The following is a 13,590-nucleotide window of genomic DNA, read 5'->3' as shown; positions in this document are numbered from 1 at the left end:
GCCCGCACTAACCAATTTTCAAGATCGAGCCTACTGTCTCCTATGGCTATTCCTACCCACACGAGCAATCGAGCCAGTCCACCCCAAACTGCCCCCGACCAAGCCGGAGACATGCATGCATGCATGAGATCGGCTCAGCGATGGAGTGGAGGAGCCGTGAGCCGAGGGGAGAGGGTCAAAAAGGCTGGAGCAGATGCTCATGGCCGCGATGATGAGCGACCCACGAGGGGATCGGAGACGGGGGAGGAAATCGAAAGGGCAGCAGGCATCCTCCATCCATTAATAATTGCGGTGCACAGGAGCGGAGATCCACTTCACCCGCTCGCCACAGCTCATCATTTGCCCAGCCACCCGTCTGCTAGCTGCTCACGGAAGAAGCAGCTGGCTCCGATCCCCGGCCACCCCGCCTATTTATAACCCCCACCACCACTTCCCCCCTCCGCCACCACCACCGCATGCCCATCGCCCATCCCATCCACCACCACCGGGCCGGAGCCGAGCTCTCGCTTCACCACACTCACACGATGATGCCCCGGACCAGCGGTGCCAGCCTCGACCTCGGCCTCAGCCTGGGCCTGGGCCTCACCTCCCATGGCAGCCTCTCGTCCTCCACCACCACCGCCGGCTCCTCCTCGCCCTGGGCCGCCGCGCTCAGCTCCGTCGTGGCCGACGTCGCCTAGGGCGCGGCGGACACGCACGCGCTACACGCCTCCGCATCCGCCGCCGCCGCCGCGGGGCTGGACCTGGACCCCGCCGACCGCGCCGCGATGCGCGCGTCCACGTCGCCCGACAGCGCCGCCGCGCTCTCCAGCGGCGCCAGCGGCGACAACACGAACAAGAGGGACAGGGAGCTCGAGCGCACCGGCTCGGGAGGCGTCCGCAGCGACGAGGAGGACGGCGCGGACGGTGCCGGCGGACGCAAGAAGCTCAGGCTCTCCAAGGACCAGGCCGCCGTCCTCGAGGAGTGCTTCAAGACGCACAGCACGCTCAACCCCGTAAGTCCTCCTCTCCTTCTTCCTCGCCGTCGGCCCGTCGCTCGGTTCCGTTGGCTCGCTGATTCATGGCCCGGCCCCGGTGGCTGATCAAGATTTTGTCTCATCTTGTCGTTGCAGAAGCAGAAGCTGGCGCTGGCCACCCGCCTGGGCCTCCGGCCGCGGCAGGTGGAGGTGTGGTTCCAGAACCGCCGCGCCCGGACCAAGCTCAAGCAGACGGAGGTCGACTGCGAGTACCTCAAGCGCTGGTGCGAGCGCCTCGCCGACGAGAACAAGCGCCTCGAGAAGGAGCTCGCCGACCTCAGGGCGCTCAAGGCCGCGCCCTCGCCCGCCGCGCACCCCGCCTCGCCGCCACCCTCACAATATGCCCGTCCTGCCGCCGCGTCGCCGCCACCGCCACCGCCGCGACGCCCACTAAACACCACCAGCAGCAGCAATGCCACCCCAAGTCTAGCTCTAGCCTCCCCGCCGCCGCCGCCGGTGGCTCCGGCAGCGTCGTGCCCAGCCACTGCCAGTTCTTCCCGGCCGCCGTTGACCGGACGAGCCAGAGCACGTGGAACACCGCCCCTCCGCTCGTCACCAGAGAGCTCTTCTGATGACATGGCACCCATCCATGTCTGTCGATCACAAGGGGAGATTGAAGAAGACGGTGATTGCGATTAGGAGAAGAGCAGCAGGTTCTGGTTAGGAGGATCTCGCAGGTGGTGGTGGTGGTGGACTGGCGGTTGGGGTAATTAATCAATTAATTAATTATTACAGTTAATCAATCAGGAGACGAGAGGAGATTGTTTTGCTTTGTTTTCTCCTTCCCTTGTTTTTCTTCTTCTTTCCTTTTCGATGAATTCATTCATCAGTTGGGTTTCTGAAAACGACGATGACGACGAATGAGCAACAAACAAACAAACCAAAAGATGGCTGTCTGCTTTTTCCTGGACGCCGTGTTATGTAAAACCAGCTCACCTAATCTCTGCTGCTGGTTGGTGAAAAATAACAGCGTTGAGTGATTGTACTAGCTACTACTACTAATTGTTTGGTGAAGAAAGTTAATGGGAATGAAATCTTTACAAATATTTCTTGGTTGCCCAACAAGGCAACAGCACGATCACGATTATCTGCAGCCATCCATGTCTGTCGATCCCCGATCAATCCAATCATTTCTCCTTCCTGCTGCCGTGTAACCTGCACCTGACCAATGCAGTGCAATGCAATCATCTTGCTTGCTCAGTTGCTCTTCTTCAGTCTCAACAAATCCTTTATTACAGACAGTGACAGCCGAGAGACTGAGATTAGTTGACGGCGATGCCGCACACGAACGATTCATCATGAACAGGGGGAGACTGCTGATAAAATAAATATGAGCAAGGTGAGCTCGTTCATGTTCTTTAATCGAAAGCAAATCTGAAGAGCAGTGACAGTGGTTAAAGTCACGGTCAGAGCTTTAGGAGAGGTGCGATTAGACTATGATCCTGCTTGATTGATTGGGTTTGGCCCGGTGCAAGTTCTTTTCAGCCGACAATTGTATCTTTACGCGATCTGCAGGGATCAAAGTTAATTGAAAGCTTGCTTCCCAGCTTTTCAGTCCTCCCATTATGAACAGCTTGTGTTGCCAATCAGTGCAAGAGGAAGGGCTGACCTAACCTAACACGGCTACTGTATTCAAGACGGCGAGTGCGCTTAGAAACAGTACTGGAAAGATCCTGTCTGGAACTCGGATTTTTGTTCCTTCTATTTCTACGATAATTAAATTGTTTCCTATGAAATTCCTGCCAGATGACTGAATGAGTAGTAGTTTGGGTGAAGCTCCTGCGTTCCATATGATTTGATCCCTAACAGTAACATGCCAAGATGTTCCTTGCGCCTTTAAAACTGGATCAAACCATAGTTTTTATTTCCCTTCTGCCTTTAACCATGCCCATGCCTTGCTTTGTTTACTTTTATTTACTGTCTTCTGGAAAAGTTGGTTACTTTAACCACTCTTTCATTGCTTTAATACAGTGCATACATATGGGAACTGGCACATATTGTCATGAAAGGTTCACCTGTCCCCAGAAGACTGTCAATATCTACTCAATCTTAGCTGATTGACAGTTTGCTTTCACCTTTTTCTGTTGTGCTCCTTCTCAACAACTGGTACCATTGCCAAAGAGGGACAGTCTAACTGAACATGACAACAATTCATTCCAGAGAAAAAAAAAGAACCGCGTAAAACAACAGCAATATGCACAATTCATTTCGTCTAAGAATCAAATGATGAATCATAATAATTGACATTGACTACATGCTTACAAATACATTATTTGCATAGGAGAGAGAGAGAGAGAAATGAAGTGCTTCGCTAAGACAGCGAGGTATGCTATCAGACAACTTTTTTTTACATTTTGCTTGAGCTGCTGCACAACCTAAAACCCTTTCTGAAGACTACTTCCATACATTTTTTTAACAAAAAACTGACAGCTTCGTTGTGTAAGACAAATAAGCCATCGCTGCATCATGAATAGGGATGAAAACGGTACGGATATTTTCCGACCGTATTCGAAACCGAATCCGTTTAGAGGGGTTGAGATCTGTCCGTATCCGAGTCCGGATATCCAACATCCGATACCGTATCCGTATCCGAATACTCAAATCGCATATTTATGATGTCGATATCCAATCGTATCATATCCGACATAGTTGACACTATCCGTATTCGAATCCGAATCCGGACAAAAATATAAAAACAAATGTAATATCGGTGATATTCGTCGTATCCGATCCGTTTTCATCCCTAATCATGAAGCATGCAATCCGAGGACTGAATGAATCACATGTCACTTGCTTTTCGACCTCCAGTCCATGATTGCAGAACGAAGGGAGTGATTTGGTATCAGGCTGGTCATTGGGGACGTCTCGTTCGTGCTTAGCCACAACTCAATCGCCTTACGATCGTAGGTGTAACCATCCGATGCGACATATGGATCGACCATCACTTCCTGAAACATTATATGAGAAAAAGAGATATCAGTATGCATCCTATGAAATGTCCACTACAGTTCAGAAAGAGAAAAACGATGATTCCAGTTCCAGACCTGAAGTATGGGGCAAATGAAATGGCTTGGAGGTGCTGTGTGCCCCTGAAAAGCATCTTCCCTGGCCTTGGCTGCAACATCCTTCAGCCGTTCCAGTGTCGGAAGAACATGATCATTCAAATCAGGCCGGTCTTTGCGCCGCATTTCTGAGCACCTTAGTGCTAGAATAGCCAGTTCTTGTGCCTCACTGAGAGGCCACTGCCCAGCAGTTGCATCCAGGATGTCAACAAAGAAGCCATCCTCTAGTGCAGTCTCCACAACATGCGCTAGCCCCATCGGTGATCTTGCCGTCAGCAACTGCAAGAGCACAATGCCTAGCGCATAGACATCGGACTTCATGGACAGTACACCGGTCCTTTGGTACTCTGGGTCGATGTAGCAGAAAGTGCCCACAGGGGCAGTGTTCTTGATCATTGTAGACAGGTACTGGCCCATGCTTGGAAGCAAAGTTGATAGGCCTGCATCACCTATCTTGCTCACCAAGTTCCTGTCTAGCAATATGTTCGCAGGCTTCAGGTCACGGTGAATGATGGGTTTTGGTTTTGAACTGTGAAGAAACATCAGAGCAGCAGCCACCTCCCAGGCTATCCTGAAACGGTCAAACCAGGCCAGTGGCGACGAATTCTTCCTGTGTTGCAGCATGTCGTCTAGGCTACCATTTTCCATGTACTCATAAACCAGGCAACCATGTTCAGGGCATGCTCCAAGCATCATCAGAAGGTGAGGGTGCCGAATTTTACCAAGGACCTCAAGCTGAAACAACATGAATGATGATGAGCACAGCATAAATGATGCAAACACTAATCAACATACAACATATTTGACTGCTTCAAGAAAGTTAAGAGAAATGTTCATAGATTGTGTGACCGAAGCATCAATTTTTTTTACTACTATTTGTATAAGGTGCGCTTTGTTAAAGAAAATGGGAATACCTCCTGCTGTAATTGCTGAGTTCCACAGCCTTCAGGGGAGTTTAATACTTTGACAGCTGCTACTGTATGATGGAATTTCGCCTTGTAAACTGTGCCATATGATCCCTTACCGATCATAAGAGCAGAAGAGAATGACGAAGTCGATGCCTGAATCTCCTCCCACGTATACCTATTATAGTCATCAAAACTGCGTCCAGCAATCTTCTTTCCCATTTCATTCTCATTAGCTTCTTCGATATCATAACTGTGTTTTGCTTCCATTTCACTGGAGCGATGATTAAATCCAGCTTCTCTCGCTGCTTCGCGTTCTTCCATCTCCTGATTTCTTACTAATCTTCTTGCCGTGTCCTCTGTCAGTTGAATTTCTTTCAGCTTGATTTCTTCCTCAATTTGCCGAGTGCCCAACTTATGCAGCTAAGAGGAAAGATGGAACAGGAAACAGTTAGATCATTTATGGTATATATTTTCGAATACTGTTCACGATGAAAAGACAGACATTACTTTTTGAGTGGTGTCTAATGACTCGTGCTGAGCACGTTCATGAAGCTTATGAAGATGTTGCAATTTGACCCTCAACCTTTCAATTTGAAGCCTGAGATCATCCTGCTTAGCACAAGTTGTTCACAAAACACGTTAGTTTCTTTTAATTGATATTTTACTACTCTTTCAAAGGAAACTATTTATTGTATTCCTTGAAAGTGTGGGGTACCTGATCACTCAGATGATTTACATTTTCTGAAATTTCTGAAACTGATGCCTGATCAGAGTTGTCAGGCAAATTATCTCTTTGGAAGCTCTTGTAAACAGAATTTCCACTGCTACCACTACTGAACTGCATCTCTGATATGATGGAGTGTGACCTTGACAGGGCCGGCTCATCATTGTAAGAGATCTCGCTCACAACACTGCTCGAATAGCTAGCTCTCCTGTTTGACAACTTGTTTATGATTGCCAATGCTTGATCACGCTGCAATGGCAAGGAAGGTTGATGCAATGGTACATTTGCTGTTCCATATGTGTCTCCCCATTCTGTAATTGGAAGAATCATTAATACACTAACTTTTAGAAAACGACATTACTACAGTAATATGAATAATGTAAAGAACAAATGTCCCGCATTAAGTTTCCTGAAAGTTTGTTACATCTGATCGATAACCTGCTGATCTAGGGTGATTAATATTCTAGGAATACCATAGTCATTTTTGTACAACAAATTCCATCTCAACTACCAATGTTGGGACATTTTTGCCGGAGTCCTTATGTTCAGAATAAATTACTTGAGACACTAGTAAAAAAAATCAAAATTTTTTATTTGCAGACACCAAAGCATACTGAACCTCAAATATGCAGGCAGAAACAAAACTAGCATTCTTCTTCATCGACTATCTCAACAAAAGATCCTAGTTTTTTTTTGTCTTACACTAGCATTGAACTCATCATATTCAATTCAATAACTGTTAAAACCAAAAAAAAATTGTGCAAAACAACGCAAGAAAACCAATTATTACACATTAGTGTTGATACATGCGCTTCTATGTTACCTGAAGGTGCACAGGAGGAAAGACTTCTAGTGCTAGGTGAAGAAACAGTTGAAGAGGATATGGATCGAGCCGTTTCAGCAATGTCAGATGTAGCTGAGCGCACAAATGATAGTTTGCCTTTTGAAATAACATATGCTGTACAGAAGCTTGGAATGCACTCAGATATTTTGGTTGCAGTCTTACTTCCTTTGAGTTTCCTGAAGAGTGAAAAGTGATGCATGTTATAATTACTTTGGGTATCCATAATGATCATTTTCAAACTGCTGTGTAATTACCTCGAGTTCTTAGTGTTATTTACATAAGGATCCAGCATCAACGATTCAATTTTATTGCACCAGTCTTTTTTGTTGGCTATGGAACATGTCATTAGTACAGTCCTTAGTCCTTACATATCTGTCCTACAGTACTCATGCTCTTTTAGCTAATTATTTGTTCCCTTCGTATTACTTTTTTTTTTAACTTTTGTATAAAAGCCATGTACAAGGCACTTGTACAGCACCCTCGAGTTGTGTAGGCCAGTGCATGGGGCATTAAATACAAAGGCATGATCGTCCTACCAAAACCTATGCTTTTATCATGACTTCTTAATTATACTATAAGAACTACCAGCAAAAGTTTGTAGCCTTTATGCTAGATTTTCTCAGTTAGTTCATCTATATTAGCATAGAGTTTGTTCAAACTTCAGAAATGAGCACCACAGGGTACATTAATGCATATGAACTACTGTTTAAACTTCATAAAGGTTAGGAAGTAGTAAGCGAAGGTCCCAGGGGTAAATTAATGTAACAGATTATGGCCAGTTCTATTTTATGGACTACGAATTATTATGAATAGAGTATCACGTGGCTAATTTTAGTACTGGGCTACTGGCCTCACAACATTGATTCATTGAATTTGTTCATACTTGTCATCTTCTCTAGTTCACTTAATCAAAATAATGTGGTATGACTATAGGACTGGTCAGCATACATATATGCTCATGTATAGACTAATCAATGATATGCAGTAATAGTAGAAATTTGTTCAAATAAATACTGGGAATTAAGAAATTACCTTCGAAATATATTCTTTGATGAAGAACCTAAAACTAACTTGCAAATATTGAATTTTCCTATCTCTTCACTTATAGCAGAAGCAACATCATCTGATTCAAGTAAAACAGCTTCAGCTTCTACCTGTTAATCAGAAATAGGGTATAGATGATTCCTGAAAACAAAATATTAACTGCAGGTGGAACGATTAGACAATTATGCAAGCTAATCCTGACCTTTCTCTGAGCACACATCTTCTGGAAAGGAACTAGCATATTACTGGCTCGCCATTCTGCTTCTTTTCTGTACGCAGATGCCACATCCTCGCGTACTTGTGAGATTGGTATAAAATTTCCCACTAACAAAAGAGAAAAAGGAACCGGTTGGTACTCAAATGATTTGGAGCCGTTGCAAGTAGCAGGTACACTAATAATTTCAAAATTGTCGCACCAACAATAAAGGTTGCAGAATTCATACAATCTAATAAGCTTGGTACACCGAATTCAGTAGTCGGTACACATTTGGTGTGGCATCTTGGTCACAAAAAAGTGTTTATACACCCTGTTCGCTTGATCGTATCAGCCATGCTTATCAGCCATGATACAGTGTTTTTCTCTCATAACAAAACAGCATCAGCCGGCTTATACACCATGTTCGCTTGATCGTATCAGCCATGATACAGTGTTTTTCTCTCTTAACAAAATAGCTGGCGGCTGGCGCTATTGTCTAGTAGAAGGTCTAGCACCACTGTTTTATTCAAGTCAGGGCATAAGGAGTAGTATCTAGTACCATGCATGAAAAGGTAGCTGATAAGATAACTTGGGAACAGTCCTAACAGAAAAGCCAAAAAGAAAAAGATACTTTTGAGGTTCATAAGAGTATCGTGGATAAATTGCTAGCTTCAAATTGCAAGTTCCTTCTCCAGGACTAAAATTGTGGGTTTTGAAAATCGCAATATGTAAAGTGTCATTTCATACAATAAAAATACCAACTCTAGAGGTTTATACTGCTGATTTATCCAACATTGGGAAGCAGAAATGCAGAATCCACATTCAGCGTAATGTGCAGACCTTTTAAAGCATTTTTGTCAACTCATTCACATCTTGGATGCGTCAAATTGCTAACCTCCACCACCTCCTGTTAGAACCTCCTTAACAATAAACTATATATATTCTCTCAATTACTCCCCTTTTTCTAGAAAAAAAAATCATCATAGAGACTAGACATTTCAGGGTTCAGACTTCAGACTCTAGTACAGTAAACAGGAGGAAGTTTATCTGAAGACTACTAGAAGTGCTACTGCATAAATAGAATTAGAGTTAAATGCATGGGTGGTCCATCAACTTGCACTCTAGTTTCACTTAGGTCCATCAACTCTGAAAGTGGGTTTTTGGGTCCATAATCTTTGGAGAAAATTTTGTATTTGGCCCTAAAAATAATGCTCCTTTCTTATTTGACATCGAAACTGAAAATCTTTCCTATATGTCCTGAACTCGAGTTTTTCTTTCCTGTTTGACACTTCCGTCAGTTTGGGTTGTTAACGGTGTCAAGTCCTATGTGAAAAGTCCGTTTTACCCCTAGAGTTTTTTACTAGTCCTAGCATTCCATGGTTAATATTGCTATCTGTCCTGGCATTCCATGGTTAATATTGCTATCTTAAACTGCAATGTTTCATAAAAGATAGCAATATTAACCATGGAATGCCAGGACTAGTAAAAAACTATAGGGGTAAAACGGACTTTTCACATAGGACTTGACACCGTTAACAACCCAAACTGACGGAAGTGTCAAATAGGAAAGAAAAACTCGAGTTCAGGACATATAGGAAAGATTTTCAGTTTCGATGTCAAATAAGAAAGGAGCATTATTTTTAGGGCCAAATACAAAATTTTCTCTAATCTTTGTTAGTGGCGCATTCCTAGCCCATACCCCCTTTGTTTCAATTTTTTAACCGACGTGACACCTCCGGGTCCAGGTGGACGCCGCACACACGCATGCATGTGCATGCATGCATGCATCGTCAGCGTCTTGGTGAAAGACAGCGGACTGAGCTGCCGCTGCGTCGGCTGCTGCTGCTGCTGGCCGTCGCCGTCCCCGGCGCCGCCGACCCTGCTGCTCCCGTCACTCTTCATCAGGGCGTCGCCCACGTTCGCCATGCGTCACGGCACGAACGGCGAGACGCGCACGCCCGCGGCGCGCAGGTCCACGGCTACGGCGCCTGCGTGATCGGCGTGGCCCTGCGGGAAGTAGTAGACGGCGGCGCCGACGGGCGGCACGGCGCACAGGGAGCCCGCGCACGCCTGCCACAGCTGCGGGCGCACGAGCAGAAGCCGATGCCGTCACCGTGGGTGCGCGAGCAGGCGCGCCGCAGCCCCACAGGCGCACAGGCGAGCCGCCACTGCGGGCATGCGAGGTGTCGTCGCCGCCGCTGTGGGCGTGGGCGAGCTGCTGCCGCGGCCACACAGGCGTCGCTCAACCTCAGCGGGAACGCGTTCGCGGGGGAGTTCTCGGCCGCGGCGGTGTTCCAGCTCAGGCAGCTGGAGTCGCTCGACGTCAGCCACAACTTCTTCAACGGCACGTTCCCCGACGGCGTCGCGGCGCTCGGCGGCGCGCTCGCCGTGCTCGATGCCTACAGCAACTGCTTCGTCGACCCGCTGCCACGCAGCCTCGGCGAGCTGCGTCGGCTCCAGCGGCTCAACCTCGGCGACAACTTCTTCAACGGGAGCGTCCCGGCCGAGATCGGGCAGCTCCGCTCGCTGCGGTTCCTGCACCTCGCCGGGAACGCACTGACCAGGCGGCTCCCTTCGGAGCTCGACGCCCTCGCGTCGCTGGAGCAGCTGGAGATCGGATACAATGCCTACGACGGCGACGTTCCCGCGGAGCTCGGCAACCTGACGCGGCTCCAGTACCTCGACATCGCCATCACTAACCTGTCTGGCCTGCTGCCGCCGGAGCTCGCGCGACTCGAGAAGTTGTTCCTGTTCAAGAACCGGCTTGCCACCGCCGCCCACACCACCAGGACGAACGCCGTGAAGGCGCCCGCTGACGAGCAGAGCCCCACGAGGAAGTAGACGCACATGGAGTAGAGTAGCGCCACGGCGAGATGGTACGGCAGGAACACCAGCGTGGCCGCCCCCACGTGCGACGACAGTCGGTACAGTCCTGCCGCTGTCTCCGCCAGAACGATGGGCCGCTCCATCACGAACGTCGACAGCGTCTCGGTCGTGGAAGTCAGCAGGAACGTGAGCGTGAAGGCGAACAGGCCCAGTCGCTTGTGCGTGCCGGCCTCGCCGTAGCCAGCGTGGATGTAGATCGTGCCTAACAGCGTGCCCACAAGCACGGCCTCTAGGAAGTTGGTGAGAGGCAGCTGCTTGCTCCGGTACACCACCTTCCACGCCGTCTTGTAGGCGAGTTGAACTCTTGCGTCGTTGGCTTGGGTTCAGGGGTAGAGGGGGTGGGATGAGGGAGCTGGTCGAGGACCTCAAGGGCGAACTCGAGTGGGTTGAGCTGCGCGGGGACGACGAGGCCTTGGGAGAGCCGAAGAGGAGGGCAGCGTCGAGGGATGCGAGCGAACCGTGGTGGAGGACAGTGCCACAGGAGAGGAGGAGCAAGCAATCCACGGCGGAGTGGAGGCATGCGCTTGGCCGGTGGATGGAAAGCACCACCGTCGTGCCCCGGCCGGCCGCGACGGCGCGGAGGCAGCTGACGACCACATGCGCCAAGGAGCGCAGGACGACAAGGCCGATGGAGAATCGCCCGAAGCCGGAAGAGCCGCCGAGGGGCGCGGCGTGCACCCGCAGCTGTGGCAGGCGTGCGCGGGCTCCCTGTGCGCCGTGCCGCAGGCGCCGCAGCCGTGGACCTGCGCGCCACGGGCGTGCGCGTCTCGCCGTTCGTGCCGTGCAGCGTGGCGGCCGTCAGGTTCACGGCCGAGCCCGACACCAACGACATCTATGCCAGGATACGCCTCGTCCCGCTCCGCCCCTGGGAACCGGTGGCGGACGTGGGCGACGCCCTGATGAAGAGCGACGGGAACAGCAGGGGCGGCGGCGCCGGGGACGGCGACGGCCAGCAGCAGCAGCAGCCGGCGCAGCAGCAGCCCAGTCCGCTGTCTTTCGCCAAGACGCCGACGTGCATGCATCATGCATGAACATGCATGCGTGTGTGCGGCGTCCAACTGGACCCGGAGGTGCCACGTCGGTTAAAAAATTGAAACAAAGGGGTATGTGTTAGGAATGTACCACTAACAAAGATTATGGACCAAAAATCCACTAGAGCGCAAGTTGATGTACCACCCATGCATTTAACTCATAGAATTAAAACCATTCAGACAGAGGGGAAGGCGATTACTCACTTGGAGTGGGCACCATGGTGATAGCCGGGCGGACGTGCAAGATCCGGAAGAGGACCCTCCCTTCGGGGACGAACTTGTCGAGGGCCCACTTGAGCGCGTGCCTGCTGCTCCTGCCCCCGCTGACCGCCACTGCCACCGTGCTGACCGCGGGGGCCTCCATTTCCCCCATCTCGCCGCCGCCGGCGGCTTCCTCGATTTCCATCCTCTCCTCTCTTCGCATCACACGCGCGCGCGCGCACACACACTTAGGTCCCGTTCGTTTAGCAGGGAACGAGTCCCTGGAAAAAATCCAGCCGGAACAGTAGGCTTAATTTGTATAAGGAAGCAAATCTGGAATGAATCCTGGGCCCGGAAGAAGCTAACCGAACGAGCCCTTACTGTTCCTAGATGCTACTCATTTAACAGGGGATAAAATCAGTGTCCTCCTGCGTCGCACTCGATTCCTCCCCCAACCAGAAAATAAACCCAGAACAAAATGCGCGTAAAGCTCCGAAAAATGCTAGGAAAACGATGACAACTCGGAGGCAAGGCTGAATAGCGAAGACGACTTGTGCAGTAACAGAACGGAAACCAAGAAACAGAGGCTCGGCCGCTCGGGGGGATACAAAAAGGCGGCGACTTTGCGTTTGCGGTGAACTTGGTTGTCTCGGATTTATTTGAAGGAGAGTGTGTTTGAGGCCAGAGAGGGAGAGATTCGGAATACGAACCTCTGAGTCCGAGGAGGAGCCATGGCGAGGGAAACCTGCGGCGGGCGGTCAGGCGGAGTCAGTCAAGAGGAGGCAGCGTGGAACCAGCGACTGATGAGGGAGATGGCGAACGGATAGGCGGCTAAAGGCAGCTCTGCAGTTACAGTTAGTTGGTAGGAACTGAACGAATAATTACACGCGAAAAAGGAGGTGCTGTGTGTAGTATAGGCGAGATAAAAAAAAAAGGCACAGAATTGCTAGGCTCACACGTGCGCATCTCCCTGGTTAAGCATCTCCGTGGCTATGACCGGTAGTGAAACCCACTGTTCCACGAAAAAAAAATCATGCCTTTTTATATGAAGTTACATGAGGACAAATTTTATATCAGAATTATATATCACCCTGTTCGCTTGATCGTATCAGCCATGCTTATCAGCCATGATACAGTATTTTCTCTCACAACAAAACAGCATCAGCCGGCTTATAAGCCACAGAAACGATCAAACGAACATTGTAGTTGACGACCTTTTGATTTGAGATGTTTTAGACGTCCAAATATATAGTCAATAAAAGTGCTTTGGCATGTTAAACAATCTCTGATGGAGACAAAATATCAACATCAAAGTTGTAGCACTTGATGAGGTCTACAATTTTAGAGTTGATTTTTTAACACTTGAGATAATATAGAGTACCAAATATGCAATATGAGATACATAAATGTGAAGTTAAACCAATAGCGTGTTTGTTATATAGTCAAAAGTTGGAAGTTGTTGTGTAGTTGAGCTAATAAGAAGGCTATGTAAGACTTAAGGCATAAGTTTAAATCCCGAGGAACATACATTTTTTGGGTATTGTTGCTGCTGGTTTTAGCCCACAATTGGCAGTAATAGCTATCGCTGCCGCCCACTACCGATTCGGAAATCCACAGTGATAGCCAATTTAGAGCCGTAGTGCTATTGCATGTATACTTCTTTGATAGAGAAAATTTA

General features: G+C 48.9%; 1 protein-coding gene and 1 pseudogene across 3 annotated transcripts; one reads left to right on the top strand and one right to left on the bottom strand.

Annotated features, from left to right (window-relative positions):
- Positions 1 to 205: 205 nt before the first annotated feature.
- On the top strand, positions 206 to 2,467 carry LOC136523074 (homeobox-leucine zipper protein HOX2-like; annotated as a pseudogene).
- A 795-nt stretch (positions 2,468 to 3,262) lies between these two features.
- On the bottom strand, positions 3,263 to 12,754 carry LOC136523072 (U-box domain-containing protein 35). Of its 3 annotated transcripts, XM_066516849.1 has the most exons (11): positions 12,623 to 12,754; positions 11,916 to 12,193; positions 7,801 to 7,922; positions 7,587 to 7,708; positions 6,534 to 6,730; positions 5,702 to 6,021; positions 5,494 to 5,595; positions 4,993 to 5,406; positions 4,061 to 4,813; positions 3,771 to 3,964; positions 3,263 to 3,487 (listed from the first exon to the last, which is right to left on the bottom strand). In XM_066516849.1, exons 1-10 carry the CDS (start codon positions 12,643 to 12,645, stop codon positions 3,803 to 3,805), a joined length of 2,493 nt encoding a protein of 830 aa, XP_066372946.1. In that variant the 5' UTR covers positions 12,646 to 12,754; the 3' UTR covers positions 3,263 to 3,487; positions 3,771 to 3,802. The 3 variants fall into 3 exon arrangements, with proteins under 3 accessions (XP_066372946.1, XP_066372945.1, XP_066372947.1); XM_066516848.1 differs by having other exon boundaries at positions 3,263 to 3,964; XM_066516850.1 differs by having other exon boundaries at positions 3,263 to 3,964; positions 11,916 to 12,127; positions 12,623 to 12,751.
- Positions 12,755 to 13,590: the final 836 nt, after the last annotated feature.

Source organism: Miscanthus floridulus, chromosome 18 (assembly GCF_019320115.1).
Source record: "Miscanthus floridulus cultivar M001 chromosome 18, ASM1932011v1, whole genome shotgun sequence".
Taxonomy (NCBI): domain Eukaryota; kingdom Viridiplantae; phylum Streptophyta; class Magnoliopsida; order Poales; family Poaceae; genus Miscanthus; species Miscanthus floridulus.
The sequence above is the reverse complement of the archived record's forward strand: the minus strand, read 5'-3'. Positions and strand labels throughout refer to the sequence as shown.

Coding starts and splice junctions, on each gene's coding strand:
- LOC136523072 (XM_066516848.1), bottom strand. CDS start 12,645: ATGGCTCCTCCTCGGACTCAGAG. Junction 7,923..11,915: donor CACCATGGTGCCCACTCCAA/GTGAGTAATCGC, acceptor CTCTTTTGTTAG/TGGGAAATTTTATACCAATC. Junction 6,022..6,533: donor TTCCTCCTGTGCACCTTCAG/GTAACATAGAAG, acceptor TTCCAATTACAG/AATGGGGAGACACATATGGA.